The sequence below is a fragment of the Gymnogyps californianus genome, chromosome 17 (assembly GCF_018139145.2).
Source record: "Gymnogyps californianus isolate 813 chromosome 17, ASM1813914v2, whole genome shotgun sequence".
Classification (NCBI taxonomy): domain Eukaryota; kingdom Metazoa; phylum Chordata; class Aves; order Accipitriformes; family Cathartidae; genus Gymnogyps; species Gymnogyps californianus.
This window is the reverse complement of record NC_059487.1, coordinates 14,357,774-14,380,322: the sequence shown is the minus strand read 5'-3', so window position 1 is coordinate 14,380,322 and position 22,549 is coordinate 14,357,774. Positions and strand designations below refer to the sequence as shown.

Genomic DNA, 22,549 nt, shown 5'->3' with positions numbered 1-22,549 from the left:
ATTACATCTCGATTATGTTCATGAAATGTTGGGGTGCTGGCAAGTCCACAAGAGGCTGTGTACAGCAGAAGCGGCCAAGTGTTTGCTCTCCAGCTGAGCCCGGGGGGGCTGTTCCACAACAAATGTGACTTCAGAGGAGTGAGTATCACGTTGTGCAACCCACACTCCAGTTATTCAGAGTAGCTACTACATTAACGCCAGCTTGGCTGTGCAGCAGCTTTCCCTTCATGCATTTCTGGAAAAACATGAGTTTTACAAACCTCGCTTGTAGCTCTGGCACTGAGACTCTTCCCTTGCATGTTTGTCGTCGGCAGGGAGACGAACCACAGACCTGTGTGACCTAGTGTTGATACCTGCTCAGCCCTGAGACATTTATAAAGAAAAAATAGTGTGTGAATGTTTTCATTGGAGATTACATAGTTAAGGAGTAGTGTTGAGATACAAATGAATCAGACCTCCTGATTAATTATAATGTGTGATAGCAGTGCCTGAGGCTGAAAGCTGCATTGCAGAAGCGTTGGACGTACCTACTAGGCAGCTTCCAAAGATAGGAGAAAGGAGAAGCAGAAGAAAGGAACAAAGAAATCCCAGGCTAACTGGTTCAGCCCTTAATGCGACTGAAGCTAATGCAATGGCGAAATACAGTGTGTCTGTCCTTTCATCTTCACGCTGCATGTCATCAAGATGAGGGAGGATGAAATGGTCCATCCAAGATACTAATGTTACTCACAAGGGAGGAGTTCTTTATTCTCTCTGTACCTTTGCAGATCTTGAAGCAGATCTTCCACGCTATGTGTTCATAATCATTCCTTTATGTAACTTCAGTTTACAACAAAGCTGAGACATCTCAGCAGTGCACAGCGGAGCAGCAGCAGTGTGAAAGCAGAGGAGTGGACTGTTCCTGCTTTACAAGGTGGTTTTACATTTTTGTGTTAAAAGGGTGAAGGATTTTGCTTCCCATTTCTTCAGGATTTCATAGAGAAGCAGCCAAGCGTAATAAAATATCGTGTCACTGGTGATACAAACCAGCCAAGCCAGCCAGTACTTTCAAGAAAGAGGAAGAGCTCCCCACTGGAAAGACCAAAAATTTATAGTGAGTGTATGCACGAGTAAGTGTGTGGCTGTTGTAGTCACACCTGTGGTGATATTCTGGCCATCTCTGAGATGTTTAAGTTTCATTTAAGTTTTTTTTGACTCTTCCCACTTATTTTGCTTTCAGTAAGTCTCTCTTCAAGAACGAAACAGTTGTGTTTTCTTTCTCTTTAGTAGCTACGGTCCCTGGTGGGCTCAGTTGACCTGTCCTAAACTTTCTATCACCATCCTTTCGTCATGGCATTTGGCTGAGCGAGCCCGGGGCCGGGCTGGCAGCCGGCAGAGGCTGGGCTGGCTGCTGTGCACTCGCCCTGCCTGGGTTTTTCCCCAGGAACAAAGCCCAGCACTTTGGTTCGGCCGCCCCGCAGCACTCGGGGCTGTGTCTGTGCTCATGTACTTCTGGAAGGGTTTTGCTCTTGGGTGCCTAAAGTCACTTCACGCTCTGCTTCATACTGCACAGCCCACAGGAGACCTGTAACAATAACCAGGATGCGCTGCCTTGTTGCTTAAATATCCTCATGAATATACTCCAACCTGATCTACAGTTCAAACAAATTCAATAAGGCAGAGGAGGATTTAAAGACATTTTAAATAAATTAACTTCTGGATGGATGTTTATTATGTTTTATGAAGCCATTTAGTAAAATGTAACATTTGTTTCAAAAGGCGCCTGAAATTTTCCTCTTGTGAACATGGAAATTACTTTTATAATTGAAATGAGAAATACGGGCCAAATTGAAAGCCTTCCTCATTGCTCGAGGCACACTCCTTGTGCCTTTCTAAAAGAAAAAAGAAATTCATTGACTCTCCGCAGTCTTTTGTTTTCCTTTGCATTGGTGGGGCGTGATGGGATGCCCGATTGCGTGACAGTGGGTGGGAGGGTTGCATGGGAGGAGCGAGGAGCTCTGGTTCCCGGGAGTTTTGCTTTTTCAAGGAGTCAGCCCTGAGCTAGAGAAGTCACGAGCAGAGGGCAACATTTTTTCACTCCAGCTTGAACGTGGTCTGGATCTCTGCATAAGCAATGGAGGCTCCACTGGGAGCATTGTGCCCTGCACAAAAATCTCCTGCAGCCAGAAAACAAGGACATTGCCGTGTGTTGTGGATTTTCACCGCTGAAGACATGAACCGCAGCTCCTTAGGCAGCGGACCGAAAATACACCTTTTAACAGAGCAGGGCTGAATACCAAATAAAAGGATCCATAAAATAAATGATCTGATTCTTTAATAATTGATGGTGTAGGGACAATAGAGGGTCCTGCTCTTCTCATCTGGAAGCAGCACCAAAATGCTTTCAGAGAGGTGGTGCATTTCAGCTAGGTTTTAGAAGATGAATTTTCCAGGCATGAATGATTCCAAATACTTAAATTTTATTTTGTTGCTGTTTTCCAAGCAACCTTTCTCTCTGCCAGAAATCAAAACAATAGGGTTGAATGGCTAAAGACTATGAAGATTTTGTGGATTTTCCTAGTGCTCAGCTGAGCTATTTCACAACAGAACTTTAATCGGGAGCTGCAGGGAGTATGAAGGTGACTGATTTTTGCTCATTAAGTGTAAAGACTCTTTAATATAGTGGGCGATACCCAAGTATTCTGTTCCCACAAAATTACATCTGTGTTAGAAAAATGGATGCCAGGCAGGACGTGCGCATGCAAAAGCGGGGAAGGTAGGAAGGGAAATCTCACCGCTAAGGCACAGTAAACCTGCTTTGTTTTTCAGCAACAAATTCTCTGGGGTGAGGGCTGTCTCCTTTGCTGTGTACCTACAGCTCCTAGTGCAATAAAGCCCCGATCTGCCCAGTTTTCTGGGCAAAGCTGCTGCAGAAATAATGGCCAGGATACAATGATGTCTTCAACATTTGCCCTGCAACAGGGGAAAGCAAGCAGGCAAGACAAGCAAGGCAGGAGTTCAGAAAACAGCCCGACTCCTGTGATGCCACCTGGATCTCAGCACAGCAGCTGCCCTCTGTGCAGCACAGGTCTTTCTGCAAGCCCAGAAGATCTCCACTCCCATACTTCAGGCTTGTGCGTGCCACACGTTCAAAGCCCAGGGATTCAACCAAAGGGAGCTGGATGCTCTCCGTTCCTGCTCCTGTTAGGAGCAGGGCACAGCACAGCACAGCAGGGCGCAGCGGGACTGCAAACCAGCACGGACCCCCTTGGGTTTTTCCAGGTCTCAGGAGGGATTTCTCAGGGATGGGAGTCTCCTTCAAACCTAGCTCGTCCGTTCCCCCATTTGTTTGCCGACTTGCAGACACAAGCAGCAGCTGGTGTTGGGGTGCTGCGTTTGTGCCGATAGCCAGCGCTTGCAGGCTGTGGGAGAGGAGCACTCGGGGGCCCTTCTGCAGAGGAGGTGCAAAGGTCAGTTCAAGGTCAATGGGATTTCACCGGTTTAGACCACAGCCAGATCGCCTGTGCCGGTAAGCAGGCTGTATGATAAAGGCACAGCTGCCATGTCAAGCATAACCAGCCCAAGCCTTAAATTTGGATATTTATTTCTTAGGATCGATAAATGACAAAATAAAATAAAATACCGTACAGTACAAAGGCTATATCAGGAAGTAACCATTTCATTACAGTTTGATCAGTAAATACAGTATCAATAATAGCATGTTACATTGAAAGAGTGTTTCCCAATGCTACACAAAAGGATTTCACACCCTCTTCCTTCCCTTTGTCACAGAAAATATTACAAAGGAGATGCTGACACGCTTTTAACATTCATTTTTTTTCCCATTGCGCAACAGGCCACAGAAAATAAAGCACATCAACATTTTGTATTTCAGAAGAAAAAAAGGTGCACTTTAAAAAATATTCGCCATAAATACAATATGTGCAGGACTATCAGGTGGCACGGCTGGGGACGGACTCTTGATCACAAAGCCAGGACACAGCATCATGAAATTTTGGATTAGCAATTTCTGGTTTCGTACTAAACGAATCCAGACTGAGAACAGAAGAACTTGTTGAGCTGTAATGTTAAGAACCAGACAGAGCTCTAGCAGATACAGCTTTGTTTAAACAGCTACCAAACAACACAACCAGGAGGATATCAGACTAACACTCAAGGCGTTGCACAGGAAAGCTCCAGCGCTCTCATGCCGTGTGGACGTCTGTCCCTCCCCGGGGGCAGGTAGTGACGGCAGCCGCACGGATGATGGCTTCAAACCTGCAACATGAGCCGTCTGCAGCAACAGCACACCTTGGGTTTTATTTCACGAAATGTTTGATGCTATAAATGAAAAGTTCCTGCTATTGTCATGTTTACAGCATGTGTCCTGCTAACCCTCCTCACCGACTTTTCCATTTAGTTTTCTCCTTTACGGGCACAGTCGCTGAAGCGAGGTCTCATGCACTTTACAAAAAAGACAAGCTCAGCAGAGCGTTCAAACGCTGATGTGTACTGGGCCTTTGGTGAGAAAGTCCTGTCCGGGGGAAATTTCCGAATAGCGTAATGACTTTGTAAATCTGATTTCACACGCTGCCAAATGGATGGCCCTGACAAGAACACTGTGAAGAGAAACGAAACCTCAAAATAATATTTGAAGAGGTCACTTGATAGACTCTCTTCAGATGGGAATTTCTCAGAATCCATCTGGCAGCACTTCACATCTATGGGTTCAACAGATTTTTTTTTTAGTCAAAACAAACAGTTCAAAACACTTATAGGAAATTTGCATAGATTAATAGCATGCCGCACCAACGCTCACCCCTCTGCCGCAGCGGAGAGTTCAGACAAGACAGGAATACAAAGGATGGGAGTATGCATTTTGTCTAGCGGCAAAAGCCACTTATACTCGATTAGGTTTAAAGCTAAACCTTGTTGGGTTAGTAGTTCAATTGTTGTTAAAAGGCATGGAAAGAACCGTTTTTCTGGTATATACTGGGCAGTTTGTACCTTTTTCTTCTCTACAGTATCATGCTTTCCTTTACAAAGCCATGGGGTCTTGCAGCGAGTTATCCTCACTTCTTTGAGCTCAAGGGAACTAAATCTCTAGGTCGAATATAGCAAAACTAGGTGAGTTGGGGAGAGAGGATGAAATCAGCTGTAACTTACACTTCTCAGCTCAAGGTAGTCAAATTTGGCCAGTGGAAGAGGTAGCTTTGAGCTGCAATCTCAGATTAAGGCCATAGACTCAGGTCTGCTCTGTGTTAAACTGCAGGAACAGAGCTGTAGAAGCCAGCAAACCGCTTGGATAAATCCCCCCAAATAGTCAGCTCGTCAGGACTCGAGTGGCCCAACAACCATTGTGGAAAGAGTTTATGAGAAGTTCATTTTTACTCCGGCTTGTTCCCATTTTCATGTCAAACCAAAAATAAACCCACCAGTTTCTCTGAGCTGTGATCAAATATTCCGTAAGCTGCCAATGTATCTCAGTAATGAAAATCTAAGCCAAGCATCTTACGTGAAACAACAATTTTTGTACAGTGTTTTCTAAGATAATCAAGCACATTTCAGCAGGTTGGTGTTGAACAAGTGTATTAATAATGTTTAACATTTCAAAAGCAACTGAGACACGCAGGATGTTAAATCTTAATGAAAGTCAAAGCAACACGCAGTTACAGCTTCCACGGGAGGTTTCAGAAACCACCTCCCAGCTGTTGACTCTGTTTAGAGGTGAAGTTAAAAAATTTGGGTCCTCTCCAGAAACATTTTAAAGTGTCTTGCCTGGAAGGCCAATATTAAGTGTGTGACATTAAGACTCCTCTTCCTCTGCTCATCGTACCTGGACTTTCCCACAAGGCAATATGTACAGGTCTTCTAGAGCTGCTTCTTCCAATCTGCCCAAGCCATTTCTAACACACAGATAACATTCGCTGGTTTCTCACAGATTTCCTTCCAAAGAGACCAGTCTCCTTTTTGCTTTTTTTTTCTCTTGTGTGCCATTACCTGTTTTTCTTGCCAAAGAGGAGACAACAGTGCATGAGCAACAAAAGTGCTTTGTCAAATATAATCTCTGCCCTCTGTTTGGTACAACCAGGGCAAGAAATAAAGACGGCATGACAGAACAGAGCTTGCAGTTTGGCTGAAGAAGAAGCAGTTTGGCAGAAGAAACTAAAGCCCTACTGATTTCTATTTTGAGCCCTTTCTTTTGGAGTGGTTCTGTACTAGGCATTAAAATAATCTCCCGTCCCTGGTAGGTGTGGTTGGAGGTCATGGCTGATGGTAGCCGGGTCTACCATGGTAGCTAGCTCTGTACAACTGCCAGGTTATAAATGCCTTGGAAGTAGATAGCCATCACTCACAACTCACAGCAAATGCCCCACGGGTGGTTTCTCTATGCCCTGAGCCCAACAGGGCCTAACCCACGAGACACCACATCTGTAGCAGGAGAATTTACCTTCATCTGTAGCAGGAGAAGTCACCTTCATCTGTAGCAGGAGAAGATCCACCCAGTGGATCAGGAACTGGTCTCCATCACTGTGTGCCAGTTCAGTGGGGCCAGATCCACACCTCCAGCATTGAGACTTCTGTTACGTGCCAAGGCTGCTCGTTAGTTGAAGAGTGACAGGGTATGGGCAAAGCCCAGAAAGCTGAATTGAGCCAAGTGACCCTTCTAGTTTGTCATCATAAAGAGGCAAGCCCTGCTGTCCTAATGAAGTGTGGTGTGAAAGGGGACGCAAGGTCACCACCAGCAAAATGACAGCAGAGGTTGCACAGGGTGATTGATTGGTTCATGCAGGTCACCCTCTGGTGCTGTGACAGCGGGGAAAGCCCTTTAGCTTGTCCCAGAGGCCTGTGGTTTCTGGTGCTAAAGGCGCTGGAGCAATTTGCTGCATCACATAGTGGGCTGTTAGAGGTGGAATCATATGGGAGAAGAGCTCATGCTACCTACCCTGGCCAGCTGAGAAATTTCAAAAAGAACTTTCAGGTCTTGTTTCTGTTCCTCTGGCTTGTTAAAAGAAAGTTGTTTCAGAGCTAAGACTCCCCAGTTTGGACCTTCCTGTGCTCTTCATTTGCACTATCTGAAGATTTGTGTGTGCAGATCAGTGTGCCAACAGGTCTGGTAGCAGAAAGAAATAAAAGAAAAGGTAGAACAAGAGATCCTGCTGCCTACAACTGATATAACCTATGAGACGTCAACCTTGTGAAAATGGTGAGGAAACAAGTAAAAGTGGACAAAGAATGGGAGAAATCTGAAGGTCCCACAGAACTAGGGCTGGTTGCTCTTATCTCAGCAGCCTGGAGCCCTCATGAGCTTGGAGTTTTCTCACCTCTTAATGCAAGCCAGCTAACTGTTCCCCCTGGTAAAAAATAGGATTTGGCTGTATGGCAACAGTAAGATTTTCCATTTCTGTTCATTTTCAGCACTCCAGCTGGGCACAGTTTCTGCATTCTTGACTTTGCCAGAGACTTTGCTATTTATTGGTGTTGCAGGACCAATACCAGCGAGGGAGGGGGTTCACTGTGCCAGGCACTATATATGCCCTAAAGTGAAAGACGACTCCCATTCCCCCAGGCCACAGCCACCCCAATCTAGGTAAGGCATTATCTGTTGTTATTTAATTTCAAGGAGCCAGAGCGGCTCTCTTGAGCACCTAGGTCATATTAATCATAATTTAGGTATATTTCTAAAATAACCACCTGGCTCCCTGAGTTTTCACTCCTCGTTCATTGAACATCCCATAGATGAGCATGTCCATTCTCCAAAAACATCCCTTTCTCTTCAAAACTGCTTTCTCCTCATCAGACTCTCTGCTCGGTGCCACCAAGAGACGTGATCTCAAACCCTTGGATGTGAACATGGCATCTCTGCATTGAGAAAAGGATGAAATGCAGTATGATTTTGCCTAAGTTTAACATATTTTGGCTTCCCAGTTAACACTGCACCTGGATTTATGCCAGACCGAAGTTACAAAACGTGTAGACATTACTCACAAGAGGCAAGGCCAATGCTTTAAAATAACCTCAAAGTTACTGGCAGAATGAAGCCTATTTTTCCAACAAAAATGACTTTGCTAAACACATTTGTGTTACGTGAATTTGGAGACCATGCATGAAAGTCACAGAGGCCTCTCTCAAGTTTTGACTCCACAATGAAATGCATTTCCCTTCCTCCTTTGGCTTCAGTATGTAGTTTCCCTTGTGACCTGGCTGGAAAAGGTATGGTTGCTGGAGATGCTGTTGGATTTCCTGGTGAAGGCCAGTCGTTTCTTCTTCTTCCTCCATGGCAGGCACAGGAGTGTGAGTGTAGAGAGGAAGATCTGTCGGAAGTTTGCAGACACCAGGTTGTAGAGGATGGGGTTGATTGCCGAACTGACGTAGAAGAGGACGTTTGTCAGCATGTAGAAGTAGTGGTAGAAGTTGAAAAGGAAACTGGAAGAACAGATGAAAGAAAAAAATCTAAGTAGAGTGTGGAGAACTGAAATAACTCAAAGTCACAAGGGTGAGAAAAACATGAGCTGTTTTTTCAGCTAACCTTTCTCAGCTGGGGATGTGAGCTTACCAGTGGGAGTCAGTGCATGAGCCACCAGGAAAACATCTATGTTTTCAACTGGGACTAGCCAAACGTAGGTCAAATGCCTCTACAAAGGTCTTGCCCCAAGCACTAGCAGTTAGAAACTTATGTATGCCCTGGGTCCGGATGTGATATTTACCTCGTGCGTTCATTTTGTCTTCGAAAATAGACATGCATGAAACTGAGAAGCCAGATGGAAATTTGTTTCTGTGTCATGCATATACATTAGCCTGACTTTCTGGCTGCAGTTCTGGTCTACAGAGCCTGCAGAAGAGCCAAGATCCAGGAACAGATGCAGCTCTCTCCTCCCCCCGGCAGTGAGAGCTGCATCAGCTCATTCAATGGGTCCCTGGGCTGGGATTTGTCTGTAATCTGGGATAGCATTCTCTATTCTGGGGGCAAACTGATGATAGCATGCTTTTGAAACATATCCTGACCATCACAATATAATGTTCTCAACTAGAATTGGTTGAAAATGCTTAGTTATTTTTTTTTTTTGGAAATATCTTTCCTTGGGACAACTGAGACCGACAGCTCTGAGCTGGTAAAGCATTTATAAACAACGCGGGTCTCATTTTCAGGAAGATGTTCCCCAGGATCATTTATCTCAGTGGAAATTGCAGACCTTTTTGTTAGTCTGAGCACTGTCTAACAAAAGACAAATAGACGTGTGCTGGAGTGTGTCACCAATCCCTCCACACCCCCTCAGCACTGCCAAGTACGGCATGGCCCATCCAGCTCTTGCAAGCAGAGTTTCTCTATGCAGTTGTGAAGAATTAATATCACAAAATTTGCTCTTCTTCAGGGGCAGGCACATGCATTTATAAATGAACCCATCAAGCTGCTGCAAGCTCTTGATTAGCTACCATACTGATAGTTCACCATTCATAATATGCCTGTAAATTCAACGTTTTCCTAAAATCGCTCATGGCTTTTAAAAGAAGAAAAAAAAAATATGTGAATGCAACCACAATGCATAAATTCACACTAACTGCAGACAGACTTCTCTACCCCTCTTGCTCCAAGCAAATGCAGTCATTACATAGTTGATTGCTGCTTTAAGTGCTTTTCATATAGGAAAGCAAAAAAGAAACAACAGTTTGTCCCAGTGTGTGCCTAGAGCTCTGTTTTCATGATTGAGGATAGGTTTTGGTTTTTACGATGGATGGATGTACAATTCCATTCAGTAGACTGCTATATCATAAATTACTACTTTTTGTGCTTGGAGTTTATGAAATTTTAATGTCTCATAGTTGCTCTGCTTTTTGGTATTGTAGATTGTTTTTCTTTTCCTGTTCATTGCAGGAAACAGACCCGGTCCGAGAGAACCTGGCCCGACGCAGCAGCAAGGCTGCACGGAGCTGTTTGTTTGTGTGCCCTTGCACATCTGTGAACAGCGCACGGGCATTCAGTGTAGGCGTGCAATTATCCCTAAATTCTCTGAGAATCTGGACATTTTCTAATCAGTGGCAACTGCTAGCATTTAATTTTGATCCACTCCCTGCAAAACCCAGTAAATAACCTGCCCCAGACACAGTAAGCAGCACAGTTATTTCCCCACCTGTGTAATCTCTCCTGTCACTAAGGAAATGTGGCGTCGTGGAGCTAAATTGTGTGTTAACAGGAGCTGCTCCATCTTACGGCCGGTGATCGATATCTCCACCGTGGAGACAGCAATCCACTTCGGATGTATAAAACTCCCCTGTCCAAATGTCATTTCATCAAGGACTGTCAGAGGTGAATATCCATCGCCGTTGTTAACGGGGGCGATTCTGTGGTTGCAGCCACAGAAGGAGGAAGGGCATGCTGATGCATTTCGGTTCAAGCTAATGCTTCCTTCACCCACATCTGGGGGATTTAGATGATAAAACTAGGGCTCTTAATTTGGCTGGCAAACACGGTAAGAAATTCAAAAGAAAAAAACAAAACAACAATTAGGAGGTTGAGGCTTTAACCCCTTGCGTGGGGAACGCCTTTGCTCCCGGATTCCCACCTCCATCCCCAAGTCTGCTGGTGCCCCGGCAGCCCCAGCTCCCGCCTGACCCCACACCCCCTCCTGGCATGGGGGGAACTCGTCCCCCGTGTCACGACTCACTCTGTCCAGTGACTGGAGGGGACATAGCAGAACATGAGACGCCGTATGTGATAAGGGAGCCAACAGACCACGAAGGCAATCACCACAGCACCTGCAAGGTATGAAAAAAGCCCATTACTTTTCGTGAGCAATCCTTCATCAGGCGTGAAAAAGGGACCTGTCTGTGTGGTGTTTATCGCTGGAAACTGTTTTCCTAAAGCCCCACTTTGTTCTTCTATTGCTGTTGTGCAAAGAATTAATAACCCTGAGGGACAACGAGCCTGCAAATGTCTGTAAAAACGAGCATAACAGAAATAATAGCAAATAGCAATAAGCACGGGGGCAGTGACATTATGAACAAAAGGAGGTACGATACAAATAAAGGACTGCTGATGCCCCATTCAGACACTGGCTTAAATGAAACTGTATTTGCATCTGTCCCTGTGTTTCATGCCCTTGGGGCACCAGGTATTTTGTCCAAAGTACTCGCAGGGACAGTTAGTGTACGTTTTTCATCCAGGTAGACAGGGAGCCAGGGACACCATAATCCCATTAGTTTGTTACGCGGAGCCACTGGCCGCAGTCCCCACGGTGCTGGGGATCATTAAACAGCCTGAGGAGCTGCTTGCTGGTGGCAGGGCTCGTCCTTTTGCTCTATGTTTGTGCAATACCTGAGACAGTGATTACAAGACGTTTGGGTCTGGACATTGCCATAATAAAAATGATTAATTAAAGGGTAAGCAGAGAAAGACGATATGTTTTTTTCCAGATTCCTGCCAAGGGACATCAAACAATGGAAAATAAAATACAACAGCTCTGAAGGATAAAAGTGCTGTTGGTAGACTGTGTTTGTCAATCTAGATTAAAAAGTAGATATATCAGGCAATCAAGGGAAAGATTTGTTTCCTTTTGTAAAATGCATTTCAACCTCTGTATGAAACGACAGGATTCTGGCAGAATCCTAGCAGGAAATAAAGAAATCTCAGTTAAAACATAACACAATAAAAGACAAGAAGAAAATCAAGGCTAAATAAAATAATTATGTTAATTTTTTATCCCAGATTTGCTCTACAGAGAATAAGGACCACATCACTCTTGTCCTTTATGTGACCTGTAAAGGGCTAGGAAGCAGCAAAGCTCTCTTAAGAGAGCTATGTACCACCAGTGCAATGCAGATTTGGCACATGGAGGCAAAGGCTGCTTTTCCTTATGCCTAAATAATAAAAAATATTTATGTGGATATGTCCCAAACCCAGACGCTGTCATCCCACAGGGATTATGCCATAGCTCATAGAGGAGATATGCAGAAGATGTGTTTCCCTTGAAAAACGCGGTCCAGGAGGAGCAAGTCTGGCTGCGGTTGCATCTCCCCATCACCGTTACTCAGCCAAGAGGCACAGAGGGGATTGCAGTAACACAATGGGGAGGGAAGTGTCTGTCCCCTGTTTTTGTGGGTGTCATCACTAGCAGAGTCACTGCCTAATGTGTACAGAAATTAAATAATTCCTGGAGTCCAGCTCCGTACTCACAGCCTTACTTCAACTCCACGTGCTATCTCTTTTGTTAAACACATAACTAACAATGGAGACGGTTATATTCTTTCAGCACCAGCCTGCATGGTGTATGAGAGCATCTTCCAGGAATGCCGCAAAAGCCATTTATTGAATCAAGTTTCAGGCAACTGAAGGGGCATGTTTTGGAAAGAAGGCTAGAGGGTCTGTTTTTATTCTCTTGTCCAAGTGACTTCATTATTTCAAGCTGAATATTTTTGGCTGCTATATGGTCATTGTGATCGCAGATGTAATTCATCACTAGACGGCCTGCAGCTCTTCAGACGCCATCAGGTGAATGAATTTGACCTGTATCTGATCCTGCCCTGAGGAGCTTTGCTGGGACTTCGACGGGGACAGCCCCTAAATGACACGTGGCACAGGAGAAGGGGGGAAGTCCACCGGGAAGCTCAGAGGGAGCGCTGGATGCCTGCCTTGCTCTTTCACATTTTTGAGCACCTGCTTTTGGCCACCTCCAGAAATTAATGTCTCTGTCGGATGGACCTTTGGTTTGCCCCGCATGGAGCAGTCCGCCCATGCCTCCCCAGGAGATCCCTCCCAGGGGCCACAGGAGAAGCGATACTCTCCAGCCTCTCCCTCTCCATTCATCAGTATCGGGCCAACAGGAATGAGCCAACATCACAGCTCCAGTCCTCCTGCTTTCCCAGTGCCTGTACAGGATTAGCTGAATTTTCAGGCTGTGAAAGCAGCTTCCCAAATGGCTCCCAACACAAGTTCATTTGTGCACATCATAATTTTTGCAGAAACTTCCATGCACTGGCACTTCCCAGCTGCTTACCCCTGCATGCGGCTCTTTAAGAACAGCAGGATCTGGCTTCTTTCTACAGCCAATTTTAAGAGTCTTACACATCTGCCTGTTAAATTTACCAACATGTTAAATGAAAGTGGTTTTCTCCTCGTAAAGGATCTCTGCTTCTGTTGCTCAGACAGTGCTGTGCCAAATAATATGGAGGCAGGGATCTATAGCAGCAAAAACACATATTGAGAGAAATATCTGCTCAACCTCAGCAAATGAATAGTCAATTAAATAATCTGTGGTAATTCTGTAATATCACATGCAATCACTCTGCAATTAAAACTCTATTAAACACATAGCTGAGTGCATTGGAGACACTTATGGTCTGGTTTGGAAATCCCAGCTGGGTAGCACGCTGCGTGGTTCTGTGCTGCCAGCCTCTGCCATGCAGATTAGGAGACCCTGACCCGTATTTATCACCCTTAATCCGTATGTTTCAATTTTATCACACAAGGGATCAAGCAGATTTAGGGTGGCAATCCTGCCCTGTTGGGTCCCCTCCCCAGGGATGAATATGAAACGCAGCAATGTGTTAACTTTCATCTAATACAGAATGAAAGTGTCCTTTTCTCCCAGATACCTGGTGCCTTTTGCTGCTGTCTTGTGCCTCCCTGAGCACATGCTTATCAAAATGGATGAGTTGTAAAACAAATGCTGGGCAAAGTGGCTGCCAAAATGATTTTTTATTATTGTTATCAGCTCCTAGGACATGTTCTCCATCATCAGAGGCTTGACACAGGGGTTTCTTTGGTGGAGTAAGATGGAGCAGGTCAGCCTGCTGGAGCTGAGCACTGCAGGGGAAGGACTCGACCCAACACGTGATGGGGGTGACGGTCCAGGATGGTGTTTGTGAGGTTGGAGATTTCCCACCTCTATTTTTTCAACTAAAAATAAACCAGACCCATCCCTCACTTCTGATTAATTCAATGTGGTTTTAATAGGGGCAAGGCTGCTCCATGAACTTCTGATATTTCCCACATTTGAGCAAAGGAGGTGCCAAACCTGCGGATCAGCCCAGGGCTGGGGAGTGGAGAGGGGACCCGAGCAAGCCGACCGCGGTGTGCCGGAGATGCCAGGGAATGATCCTTCCACCGAGCTGTGTCTTCATTTCCCTTCTAAATCAAACTCCTAATTTAAATGTGCATTTAAACCTGAATTATTGCATCCTGTGTCTTTCTATTTTGTCTTATAATGGCTCTATTCTCTGTCCGTTTGAACCGCATCCCAAGGAAGAAGGGGAGAGAGGAAGGAGGAGCAGCGGAGGACGAGCCCTTGTTTGTTTATCGCGCAGGAAGTCCTGCAGAGGGAAACATAAATTCTGAGTGACATCTTTTTCATTGTGCAAAAGAAGATTTAAACTGTGCCAGTCATGATTTTCAGACTAAACTGGATGTGGAAGCAATCCTGGAAGTTAAATTATATTAGATCGCACTGAGTATTTTATTTTACCTTGCATGTATCCTGTGGCTGAGGCTGGGAGACAGCCCTTCTCCAGGGCCAATGTCTCGAAAAACTCACGTTGGGTTAGCATGAGCATGGAGCGATATATCACGTGTAAAAAGACCACGGCGAGTGCTCGGTGGCTGCTTTGACTGAGCACGGGAGCCATGCTCGGGAGGGATTTTCAGGCCCCCGTCCCTCTTCTGGGGCCATCTGAGGCTCGGCGTGACTCAGAGCACTGGGACAGCGATGGGTAATGTGCCGCCGCTGCTGACTCACGTCGGCAGATCCCAGGGATCTGCTGCAGTACAAAACACTTGGCTGGTGTTTTCCTCCTCGCTTTAGCTGTTCTGTCCCCTCTGGGGTCGTGCTGAGTCACAGCCCTGCGGCTCCCAGGCGGCCCTCAGCGAGGGTATCCCTCCGTCCTCTCCTCCTTTCTCTCCAGGAGAGGGAGAAAAGAGATGCTGCTCCCTCTTTTAACCACCTACACTGTTGCTAAGGCCTCCAGAGAAGCTCAGATCCATCCTTCCTTGATAGTTTTGTTCAGATTATTTTGGCCAATTGCGTTCTTTTTCTCTGCATTTCAAGGGGAGCTGAAACACATACAGCTGGGGAACAGCGTGTTGTAATTTCTGAGCAAAGGCAGGAGCTGTTTGGGTATGTACTGACCCATCTGAACAACATCTCTCAGCCTTTTCTGTGTTTCAGTTGTGTCTCCAACGCTGCCCAAGGAATGCACGCTCCAGCTGGTACTAATAACGTATATGAGAGTGTTATGGGGCTCATGTCAGGGGTTTGCATTAATGCTGATTTCTGGAGAAAGAGTCCTTGTGTATTCGAAGCTCCTGGGTTTTATATACTTATTTAGTTGATGCCATTACAAGAGAATCTCTCACAAAGGAGAGCAAGTGTCACCGTGCCATTTGATATGAGAGATGGTAAAAGCTGGGCCAAGTGTAGATGTAGCTGGCACTGCCTAGTTAAACCTCGAGGCGCTGTTGATATTAACATGATGCACTACCTGACAGGTCGTAGGCAATATTTATACCAGCGGGCCCCAAACTAGGGATTACAGGAGCTGCAAGGGTGGGTATGAGCCTAGCACAATTAAAACCGCTTATGCTGGTATTTGGGTCACAAGGCTGCAGAAGAAAGGATTTCCATAAAAGTCGGTAACAACCAGCGGAGACTGGGGACCACCAGTATGCACCAGCAGTACTCAGGAGAGCAAAGAAGGAGAAACTGGGAATAGCAATGGCACTGGGGAACCCTCAGCTCCTTTAGACACCACTGAAAACACGCAGCATTTGCTGGATACAATCCCCCTGTGCTCTTGCACATATTACTGAGCAGTGTAAACATTAGCTTTGACTCCTTAATTTCCATTCCCAGCAGCCAGAGATCTGCTTTTTATCTTTCTGTATCATTTTCCTTCTTTTTTTCCTACTGCAGGAGGATTGTCTCTTTTTTGGATTAAGGGGTAGAAGATGCTATCTTGCTTGAAAGGAGCCATGTTCCCCTAAATACTTCTTTGTTAATGGCAGCGAGACAGCAGAGTGAATAGAAACACTTTCTGGCATGCAAAACCAATGTATTTTACTCAGACTATATTCTCCAGTCCTGATTTTCAATGGCTTCAGCTGACAGATTTGAAAATGGATGTGAATTCCTGCCCCTGCTCACACTGGTGATTAAATTGTCCACTGGCACCGGTTTCGTCCATAAGGAGCGAGGCAGAAAATGAAGGTTAAAGCTAGCGCAAGAACAGGCTCCAACAAGCAGCGTGTCACTGCTGACCCAGTGCAAACTGGGGTCTCTTCCCCAGTTTCCTTCTAAGGTAATTATTTTTTTGGAAATTAAAGAAGAAGTTGCTTGATTCCACTTAAACTTCATTCGTGCCATTCTCCCTGGGGATGTCTGGGTGTTTGGAGGAGAACGAAGAAGAAAGAAAGAAAATTTCCCCTTTGAAGGATAGATAAGGGCTCCTGTCTTCTCCTCATCAGGCTCAAGGCTCTTTCTATTTGGTAAGACCAGGTATAACCCAAACTGGCATCCTCTGCAGCCCCTTTCTTCTTTCCCCTCCAGTTTTGAGTTTCAGGTGTCCTTTGTTCCTCCCAGAATGGTTTCTGCTCACCAGAAGGACCCTGGGGCTGTATTCACTGCGTGCTTCTGCAGTGACTAAGGCTCTGGCCAGACTTTATGTTTAAAAGCACATCAGTTAGTTAGTTAGCTTTTTAAACACTCACATTGACAGGGTTTAACACCTGGAAAATCTGCTTGCTGGGCATGACCAGCCCTAGAGTTGTCTTCAGAATTGCAGCCACAAGAGCCTGAATCCCAGTAGAAATGCCTTGCCAGCCGGAGCTGCAGTGCCAGCGAAGGGACACATCTTGGGAGAGGAGAAAAAGTCTCCCTGTCCTGAGATGTGCAGCCGTCATCCCTTTCTGCTCCTCAGACGGTGTTTATAGAGTGCTCCAATACGGCTCTCTTTATGTCACTTGGCAGGCTGTAAAGTAAACCTACACGTACAAACATCTCTGGGAAATACATACAACTGTTATATAGCTAATTTATCCTCCTGAATTTCAGTGTGACACTTCAGCTGTTAAACTCAGCGTCCACTCACGCTTAATGTCACAGGGGTTTTGCTGAACTCCACTTGGAGTTGGTCAGACTTTTTATTAGGGATACAAACTGCCATGAATTTAGTTCATTTCTTGCAAAAGAAATGATTCATGGACAAATCTGATTTCCTTAGAATATGGGAATTATGAAATATAACTGTTTAAGGAGCAGATTTTCAGACTGGTGCTCTTCTGTGTATTGTGGCTGCAAAGCGTTAGCTATTTGTTATTCCTGTTTGCGGGATGGTTACACTAAATCTCATAGCAATATTCTCCTCCTGAAATGGATAGCTCAGACTTGGAACATTGGTGAGGAGAAACGAATGAACCCTTCCAAACATTCGTTCAGAAGGGGAATTATTAATGCACAAATTAATGAAATGCAGGCCGCATGGATACTTCATTAATACCTGGCCTTTGTCTAGTATTACTTGAAGAAATGCAGAGACCCCAAAATCATAATTTAAACATTCATAGACATTCAGTAAAAAAAATATGGTTTGACTTCATCTCCTAAAAAGCATCTTACTGAGGCATCACCCAGCCAGCTGTGGGAGACTGAAGGATATACTTTTAATTGGGTAAACCTCTCTAAGTGCTTTATAATTGCTTTCACTAAGCAGCTTCTGTAACGGAGCAAATGCTACCTGGAACTGATTACATTTTAATAGGCTTAGCCAACATCCACCCAGGGACATGCAAAGCCTCCCCTTGCTGTCCATCAGTTTGTCTCAACATTGTTATCAGAGCTCAGCTGTGCCATTCAATAACTCCTTCCTTCCATCCTCAGCAGGGACCGATCTGACAGGCAGTCGGGGAGCTGTTGAGGGCTGCTTGGAGGAGAACGGGCTGCAGGCTGGTGTATTGATGGGGACAATTAGTCCGTGTCACAAAACTGTCCCCTTTCGAGAAGACATTTTGGCCAAACAGCGCATTCAGCCTGAGCCAAGCTCAAATATGCCCTGATTTTTGAGCAGCTGTTTGGAAATGTGAGACTGAGATGGGGAAGACACATATTGCCTCGATGTCTGGATACAGTATGCAATAGTCCGGGCAGTGTATGTGAGGTTTTACCTGCTGAAGGCTGCTTATTCTGAAGGGTGCGTGTATGCGTGTGTGTGTTTAAGATTTATTTAGGTTGTTATCAGATGATTGGTGTATCAGGCTATGCAATCAGAGAATATTCACCCTTCCGTGAAGCATCACACGGCGCCCAAGAGACTCAGCTTCCCAGCACTACAATATAGCCAAGGCATAATAACAGGAATTGGAGGTGGTTTATAATTGGAGAAATGGAAGGAATATTGGATGGATGAAGGAGGGTATGCAATCTCTTGGCGGGCAGTATTTTCAGTGGCAGCACTGGTGCAGACGTTGCCCTGTTATCCTCATGAAAGAGCTGGGAAGCTGCCAGTGCCTCCAGCTTTCTGAATTTGGATCCTCACACCTGGTGAACGCTGACAGCAGAGAGGGAATTACAATCAGAAATCACACGCTTAATGAATTAACGAGCTGGCTCCCTGGCAGCAGGGCTGACATGTTCCTTGATCCCGATCTCCCTAATTATTTTGTACACGACCAAAGTCAGACAGAGCCAAGAAAATACATAAATGCTACCAAAGAGGAGGAAAATAATGTTGTGGATGTTTTGAATGAAGCTGTTAGCCTGATCACTTTTAGCTCCTATTTCAATGTAAATAAATACGTAATTCCAGTAGATCTGAAGGAAGGAAGAAAAGTGTTTGCTGCTCTGATCTCATCCAACAGCTCTGCACATCATGTACTGCAAAAATTTCTTTTCTGAACACTAGTTTTACAAGTTCTGAAACATTTCACCCTTAAAACAAAATCAAGCTCTCTGTACTTCAGGCCAAAGTTCACTTTTGGAAATGGAAAACACTTTGACCCCCATGAAGCTCTGATTTTGTGCCAACAGCTTTATTAGTGTGGACAAGTGTCATTTTTCTTTTCCCATCCTCTTCCATAAACTAGCCTAGACTGTGTACATGGTTTTGGCTGCCATGGATCCCAGGATAAATCATGTGAGTCCTTGTGTATTTTTTGCTACTTTTCAGACAGCTCAGAGGCCTGGTTTATTAAAAAAAAAAAGTTGCGAGGAACGGGTGACAAAAGTAAATGTGAATCAAGCACCTCCAGTAATCAAGTGCATCTGAAAAATGAAATGAAGCAGGATTTCACTCACACTTGCTAGACAATAAAAGCCTTTCTGCATGATGTGGTGAATCACAGACAAAACTGACGGTGGTTTTCTTATTTGCTGGATCTTCATCAGTCCAGAAAAGGAGCAAGTGGCCGCTCTCTCATTGCCTTCCCAGCAGGGAAGGGAGCTCAGTCCTGCTGCTGGGGTGGTACTGCAGAGATGCACGTAATTTCTGTGCATCACTGCCCACAGTGCCACATCTGACCCACTTTTGCACCATTTCAGGCTCCAGATGGAAACCCTCACTTTTGCTGACTTTTCTCAGCTTTTGCAGTGCATAACAAAAGCAAAAATTTGCCTGTAGAAGAAGAAGAAGAAGAAAATTAAGCTTATTGTTCAGAGAAAGAAGGGCTGTTTTTCAGTGCCTCGGAGGAAACGTGGACCTGTTGGTGAGGGGTGCTCTTCCACCACCACCGAGCAATGCCCAGGGAACGGCAGGTGTAAATTTAGGTCTCTCCCTTATTATTCATGAAGAGCTCTCTCTTCTTGATGTTAAAAGAGTATACAATACTAAAAGGAGGGAGAGAGGTGTGAGATGTTGTAGTGCAAGTGAGAAAAGGCAGCTTCTCACTTAATGGCAGTAGGCAGAAGCATTAAGAAACAGAAAAAGATAGCAGGGAACCGAGGGACTTGTATGGCCCCGTCCTTGCAGGCTCAGTGCCGAAGCAAGGCTCACTCCTTATCCCCCTGTGGATGACGGTTAATTGGGGTGCAGAGACAGTAAATAAACACAGCCCAACAAGATAATTATGGGGAATTTAATGTCTTCTGGGGTTTTCTCTCCTTTTTCTCAGTAGGCATTTCCTGGCGTGGTGTTCGAAGCTGGGATGCGCATGGTGGCTTGCCTATGGCATGGGCATAGCGCGCTGCGTGGGACGCATCCCTCGTGAAAAACAGCTGGAAAAATCTCATGGAGGTTCTTGGTGCCTTCTCTAGGGATTTCTTTTCTTGTTGAAAATGTGGCCTTGGCCAAAGCACTTCAGCTACCAAGAGCTTTGCCATGAAAAGCACTGGTCAGAAACCTTTCTGCTAACAAACTCTCACTATCTAATGTGCACGAGGACTCTCACAGTTTAAAACCAGTACTGGCACACTTTGTTAGATTTTTTGGGGTACTATTTTTGAACAGCTTTTACTTTATCATCTGTCAGTTTAAGCTACCAGATTCTTTGGTCTTTTCCTCAGCTTATTTAATTAAGCCGTCCAGTATTTTGCAGTATAACTGAATTCCTGGGTGCAGGATCTTTTATTTAACCTTTGTCTGAACCAAAGCTCTGCAGAAAAAGAAAAGGAATAAAGCAATGCATGCAAGGCTTAAGTTGCTGTTGACTAAATCGTTAAAATGCTGGGCTAGTTTTGCTTTTTCAGAGAGTCTCTGTGTGTAAGCAGGTCTGTTCTTTAGCTTTACATATCAACAAGTCAGGGAGGAAGCTGAGGAAGTCAGGCAAAAACGCCAGGAGGCCTGCACGGATGAACAAGGAGCTCCTGGACAAACCCAAACACAAAAAGGAAGCCTACAGAGGATGGAAGCAAGGACAGGTAGCCTGGGAGGAATACAGAGAAATTGTCCAAGCAGCCAGGGATCAGGTTAGGAAAGCCAAAGCCCTGACAGAATTAAATCTGGCCAGGGATGTCAAGGGCAACAAGAAAAGCTTCTATAGGTACATCAGTGATAAAAGGAAGACTAGGGAAAATGTGGGCCCTCTCCGGAAGGAAACAGGAGACCTGGTTACCCAGGACATGGAGAAGGCTGAGGTACTCAGCGACTTTTTTCCCTCAGTCTTCACCGGCAAGTGCTCCAGCCACACCGCCCAAGTCGCAGAAGGCAAAGGCAGGGAGTGGGAGAATGAAGAACCGCCCAGCGTAGGAAAAGATCAGGTTCGAGACCATCTAAGGACCCTGAAGGTGCACAAGTCCATGGGACCTGATGAGATGCATCCGCAGGTCCTGAGGGAACTAGTGGATGAAGTGGCTAAGCCGCTATCCATCATATTTGAGAAGTCATAGCAGTCCGGGGAAGTTCCCACTGACTGGAAAAGGGGAAGCATAACTCCCATTTTTAAAAAGGGAGAAAAGGAAGACCCGGGGAACTACAGGCCAGTCAGTCTTACCCCTGTGCCTGGCAAGTGGAGTACTGCGTTCAGCTCTGGGACCCCCAGCATAAGAAGGACCTGGACCTGTTGGGGCGAGTCCAGAGGAGGGCCATGAAGATGATCAGAGGGCTGGAGCACCTCTCCTATGAAGACAGGCTGAGAGTGTTGGGGCTGTTCAGCCTGGAGAAGAGAAGGCTCTGGGGAGACCTTGTAGCGGCCTTCCAGTACCTAAAGGGGGCCTACAAGAAAGCTGGAGAGGGACTTTTTACAAGGGCATGTCGTGATAGGACAAGGGGTAATGGCTTTAAACTGAAAGAGGGTAGATTTAGATTAGATGTAAGGAAGAAGTTCTTCACTGTGAGGGTGGTGAGGCCCTGGAACAGGTTGCCCAGAGAGGCTGTGGATGCCCCCTCCCTGGAAGTGTTCAAGGCCAGGTTGGCTGGGGCTTTGAGCAACCTGGTCTAGTGGAAGGTGTCCCTGCCCATGGCAGGGGGGTTGGAACTAGATGAGCTTTAAGGTCCCTTCCAACCCAAACCATTCTATGATTCTATGGACAAGCAAAGGCAAAAGAAAAGGATTATTTGTGATTACCCACAAATGTGGTTGTTTGGAAGAATAAAAAAAAAATCGAATGTCTTTCTGTCTTCATCCATGGAGATCACAGTTCTGTCTAGTTTCTCCATGAAGTTATGAATACCCACCTGAGCAGTTCATAAATGGCCACTTGTGCTCCCAGCTATGAATGTTGTTTGAGACATTGCATGTGCAAACGTGAACCCTTTATTGTGTGTGAAATATAGATGAAGGTATTTTCCAGAACAAGGCTTGGGAATTTGTCTGAAATATGTTTAGATAGCCTCAAAGGGTTGCAAAATTTAGTTAAAAATCATATAAGCAGCAGCATTTTTTTTTAAATTTCTGCTGCATACTAATTTGGCTTGGGGAAAAAAATGCCTTTTTTTGGATATTGTGATTAGCTGGGTCACAGTTTGCAAAACACTGGGTGCGATATCTGGTGGGAGACGGTGAAGTGCAACTCACAGAAGGGTGCACACGTGTCCCTTGGGAACTCTGCTGAGTTTATAGCGAGACGTTTGGCCCCCAGGAAAGGCAATAAATTGGGGTCACCTTACCCCAGAGCTGAACACTTGACTTGGGGAGACGTTATGTGCAAGACAGGAA

The 22,549-nt window shown here is 45.4% G+C and overlaps 1 protein-coding gene across 1 annotated transcript in view; it reads right to left on the bottom strand.

The window, feature by feature from the left end:
- Nucleotides 1–8,156: 8,156 nt before the first annotated feature.
- Nucleotides 8,157–22,549, bottom strand: part of NTSR1 (neurotensin receptor 1) — a 62,029-nt gene continuing 47,636 nt past the window's right edge. The window contains exons 3-4 of the mRNA XM_050907582.1: nt 10,644–10,734; nt 8,157–8,406 (exon numbers count right to left, since the gene is read on the bottom strand). Of these exons, the coding sequence (XP_050763539.1) occupies nt 8,157–8,406; nt 10,644–10,734 (341 nt within the window). The remainder of the gene's footprint in view (nt 8,407–10,643; nt 10,735–22,549) is intronic.